The sequence below is a fragment of the Bombina bombina genome, chromosome 4 (genome assembly GCF_027579735.1).
Source record: "Bombina bombina isolate aBomBom1 chromosome 4, aBomBom1.pri, whole genome shotgun sequence".
Taxonomy (NCBI): domain Eukaryota; kingdom Metazoa; phylum Chordata; class Amphibia; order Anura; family Bombinatoridae; genus Bombina; species Bombina bombina.
The window spans coordinates 678,040,302-678,064,633 of NC_069502.1; the positions used below are offsets into that span (position 1 = coordinate 678,040,302).

Consider the following 24,332-nt stretch of genomic DNA (forward strand, 5'->3'; position numbering starts at 1 on the left):
GTTTAACTTTGGCAAATATGCTAACATCACTTATAGGTTTCCAAGACCAGTAACTACACACAGATCCTGCAACATTTTGTCAGTTTGATCACTAAACACTTATTCACCCATTTGCATTATTATAACTGATCCTTATATCATACATCCTCTAACATTTCGTCAGTATGATCACTAAACACTCGTACACTTATTTGCTTTATTATAACTGATCCTTACATCTAGTTTCCCCTCCTTTTTAATCTTATATAGTGGCTCTAGCATGAGATATAATATACACTTATGAACGGTTTATCTTTCGATATGAGGGAGATGAATAATTTGCATATAGTCTGATAGATGTCTTCAACATATCATATATATTCACTATCTCAATAGATATTCTTATATAGGTGATTCTATTACCGCTATAAATTAGCCCTATGGTCAAGCATTATCAAGTGAATACACACCCAGATCCCGCCCACTTCCCTTGACAACTAACATTACTGATAGGCGCACAGACAATCTCTACTATCGATTGGCTCTTAGACACACTCCCTCTAATGTACTATGTATCATTGGTGGAGGGCTGGTCTCTATGGATTGGAGCGCTGACACACTCCCCCCAATGCACAAATTAGCATTGGAGGAAGTCTTGTGTGTTATTCATGACGTCTGCAAACACAGTGGAGTTAGTTTTACACTTCAATTGGTGTTTCTGACAAATAAGGTCTAAATATCTAGATCATCTAATATGATCTCTAATCACTAGATGCAGTTCTAGCCCCCCAAATATGTGGTATTAGATTGCCCAATAATAAGGTCTTGTTACAAAGAATCGTAGCCTGAAAGGAAAAAGATCTGGATTTGAATACAATGGCATCCATATGAGCTGCGAGGAGGGGGAGAGAGATTTAATCAAACACACAGCTTACGGTTAGCAGATAGCACACTAGGTATCAGAGTTTATCCCAACTAGGGAATTCCACTGGCTCTACATAATTGTTAGTAATACATATTGAGGCAAATATATGCATATCAATAATAACACAACATAGGTGTAACACGCTCTGGCATATTGTGTAATTTTTATGGTTACAATTGCAATTACATTTGATGAAAGTTGCTTGTTTATATTGTGATTTGTACAAATTGTTATTTGTTTATAAGACAAAAATTGTAAAAGCCTGTGTTTATGTGTGGCTGCCATGCCAACGAAGCACTTGATAATCATCTGTATGTTGGATTTCACCTGTTTTGTTCTATGTTCATTGTTGTTACTATAACAACTAATTAACTGTGATTACACATAGGTGTGAGTCTTAATTGGTTGCCCTATCAGAAAACATTTTGAATTTGTTTTTTTGTTATATAGCAAGTGTATATTTATTGTGTATTATAGCCTGATGAAACAGCCCACAGGAGGCTGAGAAACACGTCGCTTTGTAATAAAGTATTTTTAATTTTTTAACTCTATACACTTGCTGTTGTGGTGTATTACTATATAAACAATTTGCTTGGGATACTGCACCTTTTTCTGCTGGTTGCTGTGGATTGCCTATTTGTTAACAGTCTACTGGGCAGCTGTGAGGTCCCAGCACGCTGTTATTGCAACTGGAGGTGCACTGTATCCTGTAAGTATATTCTTATGGTTACATTCTTCCCCTGTCCAAACGTTATTGGGCCATTTTGGTTTGCCTCTCTTGTCCACTTAGACATCTGACCACTGGCCTTTCCAAGGAACTCTGATTGGATTTCTGCTGAGGGTCATCAGTGAGCTGGACCACTGCGAAGTTCCAGTCTGCCCCACTAGCAGCGCTGGGTGCTTTATGTTTGTGAGTATATACATCTACCATGCATCTACACACATATGCTTTGGTGGTATTAGGCCATGGTGGCGCCTCTGTTCTTCTCTCTTTACAGATTCTGATTACCAGGATGGCCGTCCTTTGACAGAGTGCTGCCTCTTCTTTGGTAATTTTTAGTTTTATTGGTTTTTATGGACTTTTTCTATATACTTGTACTTTTTTATTTCGATTCTGTGTTGCATTTTTCAACGCATGTATTGTTTAATTATTTTTTTGTATATTAATTGTTTTATTTAGTTTTATTTTTGATTTTGTTCATATTAGGAGGCGCCCCCTAAAGGGTGTGGTGAGCGTGTGTGTACACCACCCTTTATATTTTTTAATATGTTAATTTAGTTTATGGTGATGTGGGGGTCTGGCTGTTTAGGGGTTAATAGGTTTAGTAAGTGGTAGTGATGTGGGAGGCCAGGGGTTTAGGGGAAAATACATTTATTTAGTTGCGGGCTCCAGGAGCAGCGGGATAGGAGTTAATATGTTTAATTAGGTGCGGTGGGCTCCGGGAGCGGCGGGATAGGGATTAAACATTTTAGTATAGTGGCAGTGTTTAGTGACAGGTTATAAATAAAGTTGGTAAAAAGCCAAATACCAGCGAGATCAATGACTGTTAGTCAACAACAGTCCGCTGCTCATCGCCCCGTACTTAGTGCGTGGCTTTTTGACAGCTTTTTTAATAAATAAGGAGAGCATATTCAGGGCCGCGGCCGTGATGTTAGGCAATGTTAGGTGAGCATATTGGTGCCGTCGAATGCAGCACAGTTGACGGCTTGATAAATAGGCCTCTATACTTTTACATAACCAAGATTTTAATAAATACACAATTATTTGATTTAATTGTTGTATATAATTTGATATTCAACATTTTGCAGCTCTCTGACTAAATTTAACAATTGTATACAAAAAAATGAGCTTTCTAAAAAGAATAATAATAATAATTTACACTAATAGATTAAAAGGACAGTTTACCCAAAAATTGTTCCCAATGATCAATCTCACCTGATGGATTGCCTTTAATTGTTTACAAATAGCGCCTTCACCCCTATTTTGGCATTTCAAATAAATGATTCAGCCTGTGGTATACCCACTTAAAAAAAAATGTATATACTGGAGTCTCATCTATTGAATAGCCTAACACAGTCAGAAGAAGAAATAACTCTCTCCGTAGGGTACAGGATAGTTAAGTAATAAAATTACATTTTCCATTGCTCTGTCTAAGCACTGAATTCCGGTTTTCCAGACAAATATCAGATAAGGACAATGAGATATGCTATTACCCGAAACCCCCAACACATTGTAATAGGCTGCAGTTTAAAAGCACAAAAGCAACCACTTCATCTATAAAATAAACCTGAAAATACAACTTCTCCTACCCACTACACTACACAGCTGGAACAACAAATCATTGAAAACACATCAACATAATAACAATTTTACAGTGTACTGTCCCTTTAAGGACTGACCATGTATAACATGTATATTACATATATAACCTATCCATGATTAGGAAACTTGTATTATTTACCATTAAAATTCTACTTCTTTACTGTATCATAACCTGCATATTTAAATAAGAGCCATTACAGCATAAATAATATTACACAGCAATATGTAACCAATTTATATTAAAACTTCTACTGAATTACTCTACTTGCAACAGAAACAGACCCAAATACTTTAAATATAATTAAAAACATACAGCGTATAGTCTTTTCTTTTCTCCATTTTAACTCCTTGCATGAATCTTACATAATTAATAAGAAACATAAATATGACTTTAAAATTAAGTTACAACAATAACACTTTAAAATACTTTAAAAGAGCCATCACAGCATAAATAATATTACACAGCAATATGTAACCAATTTATATTAAAACTTCTACTGAATTACTCTACTTGCAACAGAAACAGACCCAAATACTTTAGATACAATTAAAAACATACAGCGTATAGTCTTTTCTTTTCTCCATTTTAACTCCTTGCATGAATCTTACATAATTAATAAGAAACATAAATATGACTTTAAAATTAAGTTACAACAATAACACTTTAAAATACTTCATTACAGCGTCAGATTTTTTAACTAAGACTCTATCCTGAATAAATACCATTTAGAAAGAAAAAATGCAACAAGATCAGAGTCTTTCACAGCGATACACATACAAGCGTATATCAACCTGCATACCATAAATTAACTCCCAACATTAAGTTTTTTAAACATAGAAAACTTTTTTCTTAAGACACTGAAAACATAATTTATTAACGTTTTCTCTCTTTCAAGAAAATATACATTTCAAACATACCAAAGACATTTAGAAATACAATAAGATTAACTTTCCACCAAATTTAAAATGTATCTGAAAGTGTCCGAATTTGGAAGGAATGGACATTTTCCCAGCAGATTGAGACATAAACAAATTATTTTTAGACAGGATAATAAATCCTCAGATATTTAGTGGGGAGTAAACCTTTTACACATAACACGGGACACAGTTAAACATCAGACAGAAACACTTCTTGCACATAAAATAAACAGAACCTCAGTTTCGTTACTGCAACACATACAACAAAAAGATTTTTCACATACCAAGCTATTTTTGTAAAATACATCCTGTCATGTCACATTACAGCATTATGTACAGGGATTCAAGAACTTTTTTCATGAGCACAGTATGCAACAAGCAGCTACAACACTTATCACTAAGCCCTTTGAACAGAAAACACATTCACAAAACAATAATAGCAATGAAATAAGCAATTAGACATATAGTTTGTGACCCTTTTAAGATATGTAATAGCTCCCATAGGGTGCTTCACAGGGTCAGGTAATTTCAGTGCCCAATCCATCAAATGCTCTGAGTCAGGGGCTCTAATCATGGTTTGCTCACCTATAGTTACAAACGGAGCTTCTGTAACAGTTTTTTTTCTCTCTCTGCATTCGGCCCCCCCTTTCTGTGCAATAACATTCCTGAACAAGGGAGCAAGTTTTCTGGCTGAATCTACAGAGCTGTGATCACTGACAGCTTGGAGTCTACCATCCCCCTCCCTTTTCCGAGTGCATATTTTCCTGCCTGCAATGCTTTTGCCTTGAACAGAAACTGTTAACCACTTCATAGACATTAAAGATGCAATAACATTTTCCTCTTCTCTGTGCATTATTATCAATATTTTGCTGTGAGCAGAACACATTTTAACAACGCAATAATAGCAGCCATAAAATAATATCAGCAATTACTTAAGCACAGAACAGCACAAATGAAAAAGCCTTAAAGCACAAGCAATTAAGCAATAAGCGTCAACAAGTACCCATACCAGTTCCAGTGATATTTAAACTAAACTATATGCATATATAAGGAAATTTTAACCCAGGTGAGAATTTAGCTCACTCTAAAACAGCACTTACAACTTTGCGCTAGGACTCAAACCTCTGCAAATGTACACTTTTGCGCTTCACCATGCACTTCACTAGCAGGACTCAAACCTGTCTAGAGGAGTTAATACCGTGCAAGACTAGACTCAAACTTGCGCCGCTGTAAATTGTGCTAGGACTCAAACCCATGCAACCCTGTGCTTCCACCACAGGGAACCCCTTATACAAGGATTTTAACCCTTTATATATATCACTAACACCATCCAAACTTTAGGTTCAGATTCACAGAGGGAAAAGCAGAGTAAAAAAACACTTATCTACTTACCCAGTGCAAATTCCACGCTCTGAAACCAGAATTGTTAGGTGTTATTTTCAGTGTCAGTTAGAGCTTAGCTTTATTCTAAACCTTCACCTGGAACTGAATGAGTTACCTGACAAGATATCTCGGCAACAGAAAACAGACACGCAGCAAGCAAGTTCTAATCACTGTTCTGTTTATTATAAGGTGCACAATACTTTTATAGGCAGTGGTTACAGCATATAGGCTTAAACAAGAATGTATTCATAGCTACATCATCTTACACAGTATTGCTTAGAAACAAAAGAAGCTTATTAAAATATAATTGAGTTAAAAGAAGTATTTTTTCATAAGCGGGGAGTGTTAGATATAAGTATATCTGGGCGCATTGCCCAGCACAAAGCAAGGCCGTTGGATATCTTATAGAGATAACGGGGCATCCAGGCACATCACCAGGGACATTCACAAGGCCATTCTTGATATACAAGTAGTCCTAACATCAGCATATTTCTCACAACATAATAAGCTGTTATAATAAACCATTCTTGACAAAATGGATGCCTAAAGACAAAATTGCGTCAGTAATGCTAAATATATTCTAACACATAGTAACATAGTAAAATAGTAGATAAGGGTGAAAAAAAGACCGAAGTCCATCGAGTAAAATCGAAATAAATCTAATATATTTACAAATAGCTACAGTTGAGCTAAAATTAATCCCATTAAAAGGTGACCCATTTAACACAAGAAATCATATCCATGAATTCTGTTTCTAGCCAGAAATGTATCCAAACCATTTTAAATGTGTCTAAGGTATTGGCATTCACTACCTCCTTTGGTAATGACTTCCGCAATTTTATTGCTCTTACAGTGAAAAAATGTTTCTGTTGTAGGAGATTAAATCTCCTTTCCTCCAGCCTTAAATTGTGCCTTCTTGTCACAAACAGTTTTCTTGGAATCAACAGAGCTTCTGCCATCTCTGTATATGGGCCTTGAATATATTTATATGAAGTAATCCTGTCACCTATTAAGTGCCTTTTTTCTAGAGAAAACAGATCTAGTTTGGCTAGCATCTCCTCATAGCTTAAATTCTCCATTCCCCTTACTAGCTTTGTGGCCCTTCTTGTAACTTTGTGATCTAGTTGATTCCAAAGTATCCTCCATTGCTTCCTCTCTTGTATATACTGAAGAAAAGAATTTGGTTAGTACCTCAGCCTTCTCCCTGTCACTGATAATCATGCTACACTTCACGCATTTTAATGTACCTATATTGTCCTTCTTAGATTTTTTTGCTATTTATGTTCTTAAAGGGACAGTCAAGTCCAAAAAACTTTCATTTAAATAGGGCATGTCATTTAAAACAACTTTCCAATTTACTTTTATCACCAATGTTGCTTTGTTCTCTTGGTATTCTTAGTTGAAAGCTAAACCTAGGAGGTTCATATGCTAATTTCTTAGACCTTGAAGGCCACCTCTAATCTGAAAGCATTTTGACAGTTTTTAACCACTAGATGGCGTTAGTTCATGTGTTTCATATAGATAACATTGAGCTCACGCACGTGAAGCTCCTAGGAGTGAGCACTGATTGGCTAAAATGCAAGTCTGTCAAAAGAACTGAAATAAGGGGGCAGTTTGCAGAGGCATAGATACAAGGTAATTACAGAGGTAAAATGTGTATTATTATAGCTGTGTTGGTTATGCAAAACTTTGGAATAGGTAATAAAGGGATTATATACCTTTTATCTAACATCTAGGTGGGACCAATGGAGGATACTTTGGAACCAACTAGAAAATGCTAGCCCATACCATTAACTTGGTTATGTGTAGAGGGTATTACAGAAGTAAAATTTGTATTATTATAACTGTGTTGGTTATGCAAAACTGGGGAATGGGTAGTAAAAGGATTATCTACCTTTTTAAACAACAAAAATTCTGATGTTTAATGTCCCTTTAAAGAACCTTTTAGGTTTTACCTTTGCAATTAATCTTTCATTTTAATTTTTGGCTTATTTGATTGCTTTTTTGCATGCTTTGTTACATTCCTTATAAATATGGTATGTTGAGTCAGTACTATTTTGTTTGAATAATTTAAATGCCCTACGTTTTTCCTAATCTCTCGTAACACAATTTATTTAACCACATTGGCTTGGATTTATTTATTTTTCTTTTATAACCATATGGTATGTGTTGATATGTATATTTAAAACAACGATTTAAATGTTATCCATTTATCCTCTGTATTTTTATTACAGAATACTTTGTCCCAATTTATGTTATTTAATGATTTCCTTCAATCATTGAATTTTGCTTTCTTAAAATTAAGTCTTAGTTAAACCTTTAAGATACTGCTTTTGAAAAGTGATTTCAAATGTGACCATTTTATGATCACTGTTACCCAAATGTTCTTTGACTTCTATGTTTGATATTATTTCTGTATTGCTTGATAGCACTAAATCCAATATAGCTTTATACCTTTCAGTTGTGACAATAAGTTATCCCTGAGAACATTTAAAAATATATCTCCCTTTGCTGAATTACTAGTTAAATTGGCCCAGTTTATATCAGGGTAGTTAAAATTACCCATATTCACAGCACTGCACAGCAGCCTTTCCTATTTGCATTAGTAGTTGAGTTTCCTCCATATTACTAATGTTGTAGCATGTCCCTTGTAATATTTGTTTAGTGTTTTTCCCCCACTCCTCATTTCAACCCACAGGGTCTCTACATTGTCACCTGTATCATCATAAACATCTTCCTTTATTATAGGTTTAAGGTTATGTTTAATATACATGCAGATTCCTGCACCCCTTTTATTACTCCTGCCCCTCCTAAATAAAGTATAACCCTCTAAGTTAACTGCCCAGTCATGTGAATCATCCCACCAAGTTTCAGTTATCATTTAGGTGCAATCCATCCTTACTGTACAAACTGTACGCAAGTGAAAAGTCAGCCCAATGCTCTAGAAAGTCAAACCCCTAATTGTTACACCATGTTTTTAATCATGAATTAACTGACCTTAGCTCCTTCTGCCTTTCTGAGTTAGCACATGGCACTGGTAATATCTCAGAAAATATTACCTCGGAGGTCCTTGCTTTAAGATTGCTACCAAACTCACTAAAGTCATTTTTTAAGACACTCCATCTCCCGCTGATTCCTTCATAATACAAATATGCACCATGACTGCAGGATCAGACCCACATCCCTATAGCAATCTATCAATATGCTCCTCAATATGCCTAACACAAGCCCCTGGGAGTGGGAAAACTGTTCTATTTAAGGGGTCTAGATGACAAATTACCCTTTCAACCTTCCTAATAATAGAGTCTCCTAACACCAACATCTACCTCAGACCCCGACTTGTATGCCCCTCTTCCATGACTGAAGGACTGTTAATTATAGTGTGCTCCGCTACCATGTCTGTAGGACCACTCACTATAGTATGCTCCTCTTCCATGATTAAAGGACTGTTCACTATACTAGGCAAAATAGCCCTCTCTGACACTGCCACCCCTGAACTGATATCCGTCACATCTTCACTCATTCTGGCAAATCTGTTGGGGTGTACCAGCTCAGAACTCTGGTATAGTATCTCACAAGGAGATAAAAAGGCGCGCTGTTATAAACATATAAGACAAGCAACAAAAATTGAAATATGAGCCCAAACATATGATGTTCCCACAAAATAGTTACTCCGTCTTTGTCGAGTGTATCTTCGTTAACTTCTTCCTCGCAACTAATCAACATATAGTTTTTAGCCCTACTATGTTTTATATTTTATTACATAATGGCCGTTAGTTTACATCATTTCTGCACAATTTACATACAAGTTTACATTCAGCATCATCATCTAGAATTAAAGTTCACAAAGTGCTGATATACATCTTTTGCATTGCCTGTTGCAGATATCCCTTTAATATGCAACACAGCATTTAGGCCTATCATTTATTATGCAACGGCCTTTATTTTATATTAATTTTGTGCAATTTTTTTAAAACAACTTACATCCATCATAATTATTTCAAATTGAAGTCTTCAAATTGTGGTTATATATCTTTCGTGTGTTTTCTTTTTAATATGCAATGTTGGTAAATCTAAGCCTTTTTCTGGCTGAAGTTTACAGCTGTTCCAATTTCAAATAATCATGACCATCCAATGCTGTTTAAACTCACACTAATTGTAACACCTGTCAAGCCCTTTTTCTCGGCTTTTCAGTTGAATCTTGTAATGTATTTCATTGGTTTGAAACTTTTGTGACAACTTCCTTTTTAATCATACAAATGTGTATAAAATGTCAAAATTTGTAACATATCTTATTCGCTTTGGTATCTGAAGAAACGACCCTTGGTGGTTGAGAAACGCGTTATAATAAAGCCTTTTTAAAATTCTTTTAAACCTTGGAAGTTGTGCATCTCTTTCGAAACAAAACCCAATTGAACAATATATCGAAGTTGCTGAATCAAGAAACGCTCACAGCACAATTCCCTATCCCAAGGAAAAGCCCCGGGAAGGATCTTATCCGACAGTGTACTAGCCACTGATTAAAGTGCTAGCAGGCGAGATAGTACTGGTCACAGCACAGTACCACAGTCATTGGTAAGCGCATTACCTCTCTGCTTGTTGTATTATCCCTTTTGAAACAATATTACGCTATGTGGCGCCCTCTCCATCTCTTTCTCTAAACAGCTCAGAACTCGTCTGCCTCTTCCACTTACCTTTACTTTGCGTCTAACTGTGACCCAGCTAAATTCTGGAGTCTCCCCATCTGAATCCTCCCCATTTCCACTGTTAGAACCATTAACAACCAGCTCAGGCATATCCATTGCCCTTTCAAATGTCTGAATTTAATGCATTGTTGCAATTCATTCCTCCAGAACTCCAATACGAGCTTCTAAAGAGGCAATATGTTCACACTTGCCACAGACATATAATTCCTTAAGTGGCTGCTCCAGTGATGCAAACATATAGCAAGCTGTACACTGAATGAGATTCTCACACATCATTACTAAAAGGTTTAACTTAAAAATATTAAATAATTATATTTCCCCCTTGGTTACGCCAAACTCTTGTTTTAGATGGCAAGACTCTAACTGGTGTGGCATCAAGTTTTTTGATGTTCCAAAAGTCTAACACAGGATAACTACCATGCTAGGGAGTTGAGAAAGTCAGCTTAGGAATAAGAGGGGGGATCTCGAAACTGCCCTACTTAGAGCTGAGAGAATATGGATTTACTTATTAAACTCTGTCCAACCTTCAGGAATAAATAAGCAAAATAACTATTTTGTTTACCTATAAAAGTTCATTTTTTCTGTGGCAAATATGATTAGTACATTTTAACGTTAATACCATATCAGTTACCAATTAGACCATATCCTTACACTTTAGGATTTTGATTAGATATTGGACATTTATGAGGCTTTTATCAGACACTAGTATCTTTGAACACTAGAATTGACCAATATGAACGTTTTTAGTAAATACTTCAAACACAGTACACCTGGACTTTGCATTTAATGCCTTTGGGGCTAGATTACAAGTTGAGTGCAATTTTAACGTGCATCCATAAAGTGGCAAATTTGCCCATTTAGGGGTGCACGTTAAATAGCCAGCCATTACAAGTGGCTGGTTAATGCTACAGCAAGCTCTCAGTAGCACTTTGTGCTCAAATTCATTAACCAGAGATTAGATCTCTGGTTAATGAAAAAATGTCCCCCAATTTCCTCCTAAATAAAGTGTACAGTTAATTTCTCTCTCTCTCTCTCTCTCTCTCTCTCTATATATATATATATATATATATATATATATATATATATATATATATATATATATATATATATATATATATATATAAACATTTTTTTCTCATTATTAAAATAACTGCACAAAGCAGTTATAGGTTTTTAAAGTGAGGGGATGTGGGGATGTTGGTTGTTAGAAAAAACAGCACTGAAAAGGGACTGATTTAACTGTAAATATATATATGTATATGCTTATATACTGTACAAATATATATGTGTTAATATGTGTATAAACACATAAATATATATGTATATATTTATATACTTATATATATTTTAACTTTGCTGCCCAATGCTGCGCAACTTACCCCCTGCACTGTGCTAGGCTCGTGGGATATTTCCTTATTAGACCAATCCTGGCCAGTAGTCTTCTTATCCCAGCGTCAAGTGGCAAGATAAGGAAATATCCCAGAACAAAAAATATAAAGAAGTAAATGAGGATGCAATTCAATACTCACAGTAGTGACGAGGGGAGCAGGGAAATGGTCTCAGACAGAGCAGGGTCAAACACTAGAGAATAAGACCAATGCTTCAGGGTACCAAAGGGGTTAAGCAGAGAGTGGTCATAGGAAGGCAGAGATCAATACCAGGCAGACAGTCCAATCCTTCATGGTACCAAAGGGGTTAAACAGGAGAGTAGTAGAAACAAACAGAGTCCAGCAGCGAGAAGTCAGTCCAATGCAACACAGCAGTTCAGGGGTTAGCCAGGAGAGAGGTCAGTGGCAAGCAGAGGTTCAGTATCAGGCAGGCAGTTCAAGTACACAGCAGTTCAGGGGTTAACCAGGAGAGTAGTCGGTAAACAATGCATAGGTTCAGTATCAGGCAGGCAGTTCAAGTACATAGCAGTTCAGGGGTTAACAAGGAGAGTAGACAGTATACAATGCAGAGGTCCAGTAACATGTAGGCAGATCAAGTAATACAGCAGTTCAAATAAGCACCCAGGAAAAAACACAGAGTTAACCTATACTTGGGCAATACAATAAAGCAATGAGGGTACTTACATAGGTGCAGATTCGTGCCAAGGAAGACTCACATGTGATCCAACCGGCATCTGAAGGGACAAGGCGTGCGACAATGACGTCATTGCCGCACGACCACAGCAACCGCCATGTCCATTGCAACTGAGCGGCGAAGAGGAGCAGTGGCATGATACAGTCCCCTTCTCAAGAGTTACCTCTGCGAACCAAAAGCTGGCTTGGAAAGATGAGCAGCATGTAACTTGGAGACCAAGGAAAGAGAATGCACATTACGAACCGAGACCCAGGAACGATCCGACACAGAGTAACCCTTTCAGTGCACCAGGTACTGAAGCTGTCTTTGTTTATACCTGGAGTCTAGGATCTTAGTGATTTCATACTCTGGTTCACCATGAATGGGAAGTGGAGAGGAGGAGGAGATCTGAGCTGAGTATATCTATTCAGGATGTAGGGCTTGAGGAGTGAGACATGAAAGACTGGGTGGATGTGCAAGGTTCTGGGCAAGTTCAGCTTGTAAGCAACAGGAGATAGTCTTTTGAGGACTCTGTAAGGACCGATATATTGAGGCTCTAATTTGTGACAGGGTTGATGTAAGCGCACATGTCGAGTAGAGACCCAGACATGATCACCTATAGAAAATGCTCTAAGTGCAAGTACCCATTTAAAAATTATTTGCTCTGCCACGGCTGATCACATACTTGAGCTTACTGAGTACTTTATTGCAAGCATAAACTCTTTGTGTGTCTTATGAATTAAGAACTATTGGAGCTGTCTTTTGTCTGAGATGGCTGGTTCATAAACTAGTTTGGGAAATTTTCACCCCGAACATCCCTAATTTATCTGAGGTGCTCTGTCGGGCATCCTGCTTCAAGTCTGGAGACATGGGTATACATTATTATATCCCTTCTTCTAGGGGCCCGTCTTGCTTTTCTTTGAATCTACAATAAAACCCTAGGTGACTTAAAACTATTGGATTTTGGACCTACAAACCCTATTGCTGTGCTCTGTGATTTTAAAGCCCTATTAATGAACTTAGGGGGCAAGGAGTATAAATTAGATTTTTGTATAATAGAGGCCTCTTTAATAGCAACTTTGAAGTATATGGGTACTCTCTTTGGTTTATGACCTCAATAATTGTTGTTTGGATACTTAGGATTAGTCTGGGCAGTCCTCCTGTTCTACTATAGTTACTACGAGAAGCTTTATATTGGGACCTAATGCTGGGTTTAAGGTTTTAGAGCTTGTATAAGAAATTGTTATTGTTTCTCAACAGTTTACTAAAGCTAAGAACTATTTATATCTTTAAAAATCTACCTTCAGCTATAGTGTATAGAAAGATTTCTTAGAGTCTGATTGCTCTTATTTTTTGTCCTTAAATATGGAGATTGATGCATACACTGCAGTCTAGAGTAGAAGAGCTGGAAGATAGATCCCACCGTAATAACCTTAGGGTTATCGGGATCCCAGAGACTGTGGATTTTCATGATCTTCTAAACTTTGCATCTACCACACTCCCTCAACTGGTAGGCAGTCATATAGAGAATCTGGTAATCCCTATAGAGAGAGATCACAAAGAAGGCCTAGCTCGCAATAAGCCAGACGGTTCAATTAACCCAAGACCTGTAGTAATTCAATTTTTGAACTTTCAAGATAAGTTTCATATACTGAGGTTATACTGTAAGAACAATTGTATCATGATAGGACAAGAGAAGGTTCTGCTATTTCAGGATTTTCCTGCAGAAACCCAAGCTAAACAGAGAGAAATGGTGCCATATTGCTCCAGGCTAATTAAAGCTAATCTTAATGCTAGATTACTCTACCCGGAAAAAATTATCCTGGATAAAGATGGCAACGTTCACTAAAGTAGAAGAAGTACAGACTTTCTGCTGAAACAATGGGGTGAAATAATTACGTAGATCTGAGGAGTGTAAAGTGTGTGATGTTTATCTTTTTGCTGATGTCAGGTTCTGATACATATATGGGTGTTCCCCCCTTTTTTCACTCTCCCCCCCTGCTCTCCTACCCCTTTCTCCCCACAACTCTCTCTCTCTACCCCTTGCCCAATAGGTGATGGATATGTGGAAGTTATTGTCCTGGAATATAGGTGGGATTTCCTCTCCAATTAAAAGGAAACTAATGATAAAACACCTAGGTGTTTACAAACCAGATATAGCTTTTATACAGGAGACGCACCTCTCTCCTGTAGAAGCTATCAAACTTAAAATTAAATGGCTAGGTGAAGTAGTCTATACGTCATATAGCAAAAGAAAGAGAGGTTTGGCCATACTTCTTAATAAACGGATTATCATATACTATCGGTAGATAATGACCCAGAAAGGAGATACCAAATTTTTGAAATACAAATTAATAAAACTCACTATGTTTTTTGTAATGTCTACGGCCCAAATAATATAGAAAGAGAATTTTGGGAGACACTAAGTTTAAAATTATTTTAGTTTGTGGGGAAAAACATAGTAGTGGTGGGAGACTACAACATGACCTTCTCACATATACTAGATAGATCTAATAGTATGCCCACCGATAAGAAACATAGAGAATCTAAGATATTGCAGAAGTTTTGCCAGAAGTTGGTATTTAAAGATAGCTGGCCTGTGAAGCCAAGTCATATAGATCTTTTTCAAGAATAGCCTTTTTTTAATTTCGAGTAAAATGATGGGGTCGGAGATTTAAGCAGATATAAAAGAAATTGTGATATCTGACCATGCGATCATCTCTCTTGAGATAAGGGGTAGAGACTAGGTACAGAATAATAATGTGCGTTTTTTCCCCCGCAATATCTTATTCAAAACATAAAATTTAGGACATGGCTTCAAGGAAGATAGCGGGAATTTGCAGAGTTAAATAAGGAATATCTAGGTAAACCCAAAATATTTTGGGAAACCGCAAAAGCTGTTTTCAGATTCGAAATTAAAGCCTATCTAGTTAGAAATAAGGCCAGACAAAAACTGAGGGAGGAACAATTATCTAACGCCGTTAAAAACAGCTACAGGCGCTATATTCATAATCCATCGACTCCTCTTTGGAATAAATATAAAGATGCAAGATTAGAACTTGACTTATTCCTCAAACAAATGATGCCTTTAGAGGATCAGAAGCAAAAAGCACTTTTTGTAGGCATTCTGGGTATCTCAGACAAACTTTTGGCTAGGATTACGAAAATTAGACAACAGAAAAATTACATAACAGCAATTAATTATCATAATAAAAGACTTACCAAGGTCAGAGATAAGACAAGCCTTCCGTAACTTTTTCCAGGAAGTGTATTCTCCTAGCCCGATAGATATTGACAATAAAAAGAAGTTTTGACAAAAGGTTAAACTCCCACAGATCTTAAGTCAAGACCTATTAAAACTCAATGAACCCATTTCGATAACAGAAATATCAGAGGCTATAATAAAGTTAAGGTTAGGTTAATCCCCAGGGCCTGATGAACTCCCAGCTGAATTTTATAAATTGCTGCATGAGCAAGTTCTTTCCCCTCTCTGTGCTTTATTCAAGGAATACTTCATTGGCAATAAGACACACTCTCCCTTGTTTTCAGCCTCAAATATAGTTTTAATTTTGAAGAAAGGAAAAGATCCTAAATTACCCGCATCGTATAGGCCTAGTTCCCTCCTAAATCAAAATGATAAAATGATGACAGCTATTATTTCCAACAGAATAAAGTCATGCTTAAATTGTATTATACACCCAGATCAGGCGGGTTTTATGACAGGTTGGAACCCGGTTAGAAACATACGCAAAGTTCAACTCGTTTTAGATTATTACCTTTATAAAATACCACCTTAAACCAGATCTAGCAATTCTCATGGTCGATGCCGAGAAAGCATTTGATTCGATTGTCTGGGATCACTTATTTACCTCCCTGGAAGGATTTGGGATGATAAGACCCTTTCAACAATTTGTACGTATGCTTTATCAGAACCCACTATCCTCAATTATAGTGAATGTAGACATTTCAGATAGATTCCCTCTGAAGAGAGGTACGCGGCAGGGCTGTCCATTATCTCCACTACTATTTAATCTCTCCCTAGAACCTTTTGCAATTTACCTGAGACAGGAGCTGAAGGGGATTAGATTGTGTGGACAAAAAGTTGTCTTATCCTTATTCGCAGACAACCTTTTATTATTCCTGAGCAATACATCACAATCTATACCACAAGTTTTTCAGATGTTCAGGTTGTTTAGCTCTTTCTCGGGATATAAGATTAATAACGCAAAATCTGAGTTATTATGGATATATAAACCACCTCGAATGGTACCCCATCCGTTCCATGAAATCAACCATATCAATTACTTGGCATAACCTAAAGTAATGAACCGGAACAATGGTACGAGTTAAACTTACCAAAATGTATTGCTGACCTTCAGGATAAGTTGCAGACCTGGGTTAACCATCCCTTGAGTATTTCAGCTCGAATAATGTTTATCAAGGCTATTCTCTTTCCTAAACTTTTATATTTTCTTCAGAATTTCCCATTACTGTTTATATTTCCCTACTCCATAGGATCTTTAATAATTTCATATGGCGAGGTAAGAAGCCGCGTATAGCATTATTTACTTTAACACTTCTGAAAGTCTGTGGGGGCCTAGCTTGTCCAAATATTAAATTTTATAATTATGCTGCCTTGTGTAAATTTGCACTTGACTGGATCACTGAGAAAGAACATGTGACCTTGTACGAACTGGAATCAAATCTAATAGCTCCCTTCACGTTAAAAGCTATCGTACATTGTCCTGTTGCCTTTTGGTATAATACAGCTCTCTACCTTCAAAGATATAGTGGGTGCTTGGCAGAAGATGTGTCTGGAAATTAAGAATAACTTTCTTAAGTCCGAGTTTTTCTACCTATACTTGGTAATCCAAATTTTCCGCCAGGACTGAACACGTCTGTCTTCTCGATATGGGCCCATAAAGGTCTCTATTCTATAGGACAGGTTTGTGAAGAGAGGAAGCTGGTAATGAGAGTCTTTGATGATCTAAGAGACAAATATAAGACAAATATAAATTGCCAAAAACATTCTTCTATGCTTATCTGCAAGTAAGACACTGGGTAGGGAACTTGAGGGTTGTCATGTACTGCCTCTTTAAGGATGGATTGGCTAATTTAATTATTCCCCCTTTAAATAATAGGAGGATCCTTCTTATTTGACATCAGCTTTTCTTCTACAGGAAGTTATTTGGATATTCTTCTACTAACATATTCCTCTTATTTTTATTTCAGAGGAGAATTTTTCAAAGTTAATTCGTAATTTTGCCTTTCTTTCTGTGCTGGACTCTTGTTTGTGTGTCATCCAATCAAGCAAGTGCAGTCTGACACACCTCCTTTTGCTGCAGCATACAGGTTTGATTTCCAGTGTTAAAGCACCTCAGCTGCTGTGTGTGGATTTTCTCTGTATACAGACACCTTCTCCTTGCTGCTGACAAGCAATCTAGGATCAACTTATTTCCAGTGTTCTGATGTTACTACTTGTACTCCAGGTAAAATGTTGCTACCATTTATTTGTGCACTTACTTTGTTGTTCACTAGATGCTAAACAAACATTATTTGTCACTTAAAAAGAACTGCCTTTTTCATAACTGTTAATTATCTTAGAGTACTTATCCTATCTAACGTCCAGTGTTGTTTTTGACTCATTGCATTACTGGCTCATACATTTATGGTTATAACCTAAATTTTCTTCTGTCATTTAATTTTCCTGGCATATGCTAAAACAGAGGCCTGGATTTGGAGTTTTGCGGCCAAAGGGGTGCGTTAGCTACGCATGCTTTTTTTCTCCCGCACCTTTTAAATACCACTGGTATTTAGAGTTCACAGAATGGCTGCGTTAGGCTCCAAAAAGGGAGCGTATAGCATATTTACCGCCACTGCAACTCTCAATACCAGCGGTGCTTACGGACGCGGCCAGCTTCAAAAACGTGCTCGTGCACGATTCCCCCATAGAAAACAATGGGGCATTTTGAGCTGAAAAAAAAACTAACACCTGCAAAAAAGCAGCGTTCAGCTCCTAACGCAGCCCCATTGTTTCCTATGGGGAAACACTTCCTACGTCTGCACCTAACACCCTAACATGTACCCCGAGTCTAAACACCCCTAACCTTACACTTATTAACCCCTAATCTGCCGACCCCGCTATCGCTGACCCCTACATATTTTTTTTAACCCCTAATCTGCCGCTCCGTACACCGCCGCAACCTACGTTATCCCTATTAACCCCTAATATGCTGCCCCTAACACCGCCGACCCCTATATTATATTTATTAACCCCTAATCTGCCCCCCACAACGTCGCCTCCACCTACCTACAATTATTTACCCCTAATCTGCCGACCACACAGCGCCGCCACCTACGTTATCCTTATGTACCCCTAATCTGCTGCCCCTAACACCGCCGACCCCTATATTATATTTATTAAACCCTAATCTTTCCCCCACAACGTCGCCGCCAGCTACCTACAATAATTAACCCCTAATCTGCCGACCGCACCTCACCGCTACTATAATAAATGTATTAACCCCTAATCCGCCTCACTCCCGCCTCAATAACCCTATAAGAAATATTATTAACCCCTAATCTGCCCTCCCTAACATCGCAGACACCTAACTTCAATTATTAAGCCCTAATCTGCCGACCGGATCTCACCGCTACTATAATAAATGTATTAACCCCTAAAGCTAAGTCTAACCCTAACACTACCACCCCCCTAAATTAAATATAATTTAAATCTAACGAAATAAATTAACTATTGTTAAATAAATTATTCCTATTTAAAACTAAATACTTACCTGTAAAATAAACCCTAATATAGCTACAATATAACGAATAATTATATTGTAGCTATTTTAGGATTAATATTTATTTTACAGGCAACTTTGTATTTATTTTAACCAGGTACAATAGCTATTAAATAGTTATTTACTATTTAATAGCTACCTAGTTAAAATAATTACAAAATTACCTGTAAAATAAATCCTAACCTAAGTTACAATTAAACCTAAGACTACACTATCAATAAATTACTTAAATAAAATACCAACAATTATCTACAATTAAACCTAACACTACACTATCAATAAATTAATTAAATACAATACCTACAAATAAATACAATTAAATAAACTAACTAAAGTACAAAAAATAAAAAAGAACTAAGTTACAAAAAAATAAAAAAATATTTACAAACATTAGAAAAATATTGCAACAATTTTAAACTAATTACACCTACTCTAAGCCCCCTAATAAAATAACAAAGCCCCCCAAAATAAAAAAAAAATGCCCTACCCTATTCTAAATTAAAAAAGTTCAAAGCTCTTTTACCTTACCAGCCCTGAAAAGGGCCATTTGCGGGGCATGCCCCAAAGAATTCAGCTCTTTTGCCTGTAAAAAAAACACATACAATACCCCCCCCCAACATTACAACCCACCACCCACATACCCCTAATCTAACCCAAACCCCCCCTTAAATAAACCTAACACTAAGCCCCTGAAGATCTTCCTACCTTATCTTCACCACGCCGGGTTCACCGATCCGTCCACCGAAGTCTTGATCCAAGCCTCCGAAGTCTTGATCCAAGCCCAAGCGGGGGCTGAAGAGTGACGTCCATCCTCCGGCTGAAGTCTTGATCCAAGCGGCAAATGAAGAAGTCCATCTTCGGGCAGAAATCTTCATCCTATCCGGGCAGAAGAGGACATCCGAACCGGCAAACATCTTCATCCAGGCGGCATCTTCTATGTTCTTCAATCCGATGACGAGCGGCTGATCTTGAAGACCTCCGGCGCGGATCCATCCTCTTCGTTCGACGTCCAACTGAAGAATGAAGGTTCCTTTAAGAGACGTCATCCAAGATGGCGTCCCTCGAATTCCGATTGGCTGATAGGATTCTATCAGCCAATCGGAATTAAGGTAGGAAAATTCTGATTGGCTGATGGAATCAGCCAATCAGATTCAAGTTCAATCCGATTGGCTGATTGGATCAGCCAATCAGATTGAGCTCGCATTCTATTGGCTGTTCCGATCAGCCAATAGAATGCAAGCTCAATCTGATTGGCTGATCCAATCAGCCAATCGGATTGAACTTGAATCTGATTGGCTGATTCCATCAGCCAATCAGAATTTTCCTACCTTAATTCCGATTGGCTGATAGAATCCTATCAGCCAATCGGAATTCGAGGGACGCCATCTTGGATGACGTCCCTTAAAGGAACCTTCATTCTTCAGTTGGACGTCGAACGAAGAGGATGGATCCGCGCCGGAGGTCTTCAAGATCAGCGCTCGTCATCGGATTGAAGAACATAGAAGATGCCGCCTGGATGAAGATGTTTGCCGGTCCGGATGTCCTCTTCTGCCCGGATAGGATGAAGATTTCTGCCCGAAGATGGACTTCTTCATTTGCCGCTTGGATCAAGACTTCAGCCGGAGGATGGACGTCACTCTTCAGCCCCCGCTTGGGCTTGGATCAAGACTTCGGAGGCTTGGATCAAGACTTCGGTGGACGGATCGGTGAACCCGGCGTGGTGAAGATAAGGTAGGAAGATCTTCAGGGGCTTAGTGTTAGGTTTATTTAAGGGGGGTTTGGGTTAGATTAGGGGTATGTGGGTGGTGGGTTGTAATGTTGGGGGGGGTATTGTATGTGTTTTTTTTACAGGCAAAAGAGCTGAATTCTTTGGGGCATGCCCCGCAAATGGCCCTTTTCAGGGCTGGTAAGGTAAAAGAGCTTTGAACTTTTTTAATTTAGAATAGGGTAGGGCATTTTTTTATTTTGGGGGGCTTTGTTATTTTATTAGGGGGCTTAGAGTAGGTGTAATTAGTTTAAAATTGTTGTAATATTTTTCTAATGTTTGTAAATATTTTTTTATTTTTTGTACTTTAGTTAGTTTATTTAATTGTATTTATTTTTAGGTATTGTATTTAATTAATTTATTGATAGTGTAGTGTTAGGTTTAATTGTAGATAATTGTAGGTATTTTATTTAAGTAATTTATTGATAGTGTAGTGTTAGGTTTAATTGTAACTTAGGTTAGGATTTATTTTACAGGTAGTTTTGTAATTATTTTAACTAGGTAGCTATTAAATAGTAAATAACTATTTAATAGCTATTGTACCTGGTTAAAATAAATACAAAGTTGCCTGTAAAATAAATATAAATCCTAAAATAGCTACAATATAATTATTCGTTATATTGTAGCTATATTAGGCTTTATTTTACAGGTAAGTATTTAGTTTTAAATAGGAATAATTTATTTAATAATAGTTAATTTATTTCGTTAGATTTAAATTATATTTAACTTAGGGGGGTGTTAGTGTTAGGTTTAAACTTAGCTTTAGGGGTTAATACATTTATTATAGTAGCGGTGAGGTCCGGTCGGCAGATTAGGGGTTAATAATTGAAGGTAGGTGTCGGCGATGTTAGGGAGGGCAGATTAGGGGTTAATAATATTTCTTATAGGGTTATTGAGGCGGGAGTGAGGCGGATTAGGGGTTAATACATTTATTATAGTAGCGGTGAGGTGCGGTCGGCAGATTAGGGGTTAATTATTGTAGCTAGCTGTCGGCGACATTGTGAGGGGCAGATTAGGGGTTAATAAATATAATATAGGGGTCGGCGGTGTTAGGGGCAGCAGATTAGGGGTACATAAGGATAACGTAGGTGGCGGCGCTGTGCGGTCGGCAGATTAGGGGTTAAAAAAATGTAATCAAGTGGCGACGATGTGGGGGGGCCTCGGTTTAGGGGTACATAGGTAGTTTATGGGTGTCAGTGTACTGTAGAGCACAGTAGTTAAGAGTTTTATGAACCGGCGTTAGCCCAAAAAGCTCTTAACTCCTGTTTTTTTTCTGCGGCTGGAGTCTTGTCGTTAGATTTCTAACGCTCACTTCAGCCAAGACTCTAAATACCGGCGTTAGAAAGATCCTATTGAAAAGATAGGATACGCAAATGGCGTAGGGGGATCTGCGGTATGGAAAAGTCGCGGCTGGAAAGTGAGCATTAGACCCTTATCTGACTGACTCCAGGTTGGTTTTGACGGCTAACGCCAAACTCCAAATCTAGGCGAGAGTACTAAACAGATAAGTTTATGCTACCCATTTTTTTTTTCCTCCCTCCCCTCCCACTAACCCCCCCCCCTCCCCCTTCTTTTTTGTCTTTTTTTTTTTTGCACCCCGGTGGTAAGATTTTGTTTTCACATGCCCCTGGACATAGAGGGGCTGTAATATTGTTCTAAACCATCCGATGGAAGCTAGTGGTAAAGATAACTAGCTAATTGATGTATTTTTAGCATTTGTTTTCTGATGTTTTATTTTCTGAAAGTTAATACCTGAGTAGTTAATTTAAAATTAAATATGGAAGTAAGAGAAGAAAAAGGAATAATAATGTACGAATAATGTACGTATGGGATTCCTAATTCTATTGAATTTACCTTCTACTTTTTCTTGGTGAACTGTTTTGATGTTTTCTTTGTATTATTGTCATGTCTGATATTAAGGATGTATAATTATCTGTTAATTTCTTCAATAAACACATACATTATAAATATAAAAAATATTTTTTACAGAGCACTTCATATAAAAACATCACATAAAAGTCAAGGATGATGGTGAAGAAAAAAAAAGGAGAGTAGACAGTATACAATGCAGAGGTTCAGTAACATGTAGGCAGATCAAGTAATAGAGCAATTCAAATAAGCACCCAGGAAAACACAGAGTCAATCTATACTTGGGCAATATAATAAAGAAATGAGGGTACTTACATAGGCGCAGATTCACGCCAAGGAGGACTCACAGGTGATCTGACCAGCATCTGAAGGGACAAGGCATGCAGCGACGACGTCATCGCTGCGTGCCCACAGCAACTGCCACATCCAAGGTAACGGCCATGGCAACGGAGCGGGGAAGAGGAGCAGTGGCGTGACACCTGTGTATCGGCATCAGAACAAGGCTCCCATTGAAGCCTATAGAAGTGTGCTATCGTGAGCGCAAAGCTTCCAAGCAATGTGAAAGCAAGGTCGCATTCGCATTGCACTGAACTTGTAATACCAGTCCACATTTGCGTGCGTCAGTACTACTGAGTGGAATGTAAATTTTGTGTTTACGAATGTGCAATTTTGTGTTCCTCTCGTAATCTAGGTCTTTGTTGATAGAAAATAATTGAATTTACCACATTTTTATACGTACAATTAATATCTTATGCAAATGAAAAGGCTTAAAACTAATTGATAATTATTATAATTTTTATTATAATTTATTTGCAGAGCAGCAACAGATACTGCAGCATTATGATAATTAAATGGTGTAGATAAAATGAAAGCAGTTATTTAATGCACCTTTATCTCTATTGACATTACCAAATCAAACAAACTTTTTTTTTTATGCGATGACAATTCAAAGGTCACTCCACACCCAAAGTTCACAATCTTAAACCAATTACATTTGTTATATATTTTTGTTCTCTATAAGAAAAGCTTTTACTTGAAACTTGATGGTTAGTATATGGATATCATCTAACATTTTTGGTAATTGTATTATAAAGCTAAACACGGTTGTGCAGTTGTATTTATTATAAATATTTGCTAACTATATTTGATTTTTATTACATTTATAGGTGTGTTACAAAAATGTCCCTAGAAGACCTTGAGAAGTTTGTTGAATCATTTTTATTCAAGCATCAAGGAGTTTACTTCCAAAGGGATTTAGCTACACCTGAATCTATAGATGCTGTGGGGCACTTTGAAATCAGAGAAAGTGATGTATTCCTGGTCACTTATCCAAAATCTGGTAACATAATCATTATTTTGTAGCAAACTATTAAGTCTCTAATAGTTACTAATCGCCTTTTGCATAAAAAAGTTGTTTATTCAAAAGTTAAATTAGGTCATCTCACTTTACCTGTTACTTTGCTGGTGTTTTTATTAAACCTTAAAAACATGGATGTTCAAGTTATTGAGTTCAACTTTTAACCCCATTTTCTGTCTCCAAAACTATCAACTAACTTAACTGATCATACTGTAGTTTAAAAAAAATATGTTTTTATTAATA

The 24,332-nt window shown here is 37.1% G+C and overlaps 1 protein-coding gene across 3 annotated transcripts in view; it reads left to right on the forward strand.

Annotated features, from left to right (window-relative positions):
- The window catches only part of LOC128656711 (amine sulfotransferase), a 130,259-nt gene that overhangs the window by 24,549 nt on the left and 81,378 nt on the right, over window positions 1-24,332 (forward strand). The window contains exons 2-3 of one of the 3 annotated variants that reach the window (XM_053710815.1): window positions 17,641-17,784; window positions 23,899-24,071. In XM_053710815.1, the coding sequence (XP_053566790.1) occupies window positions 23,912-24,071 (160 nt within the window). In that variant the 5' untranslated portion in view covers window positions 17,641-17,784; window positions 23,899-23,911. Of the gene's footprint in view, window positions 1-17,527; window positions 17,785-23,898; window positions 24,072-24,332 lie in introns of all 3 variants that reach the window. The other 2 variants (XM_053710814.1, XM_053710816.1) reach the window with 2 other exon arrangements.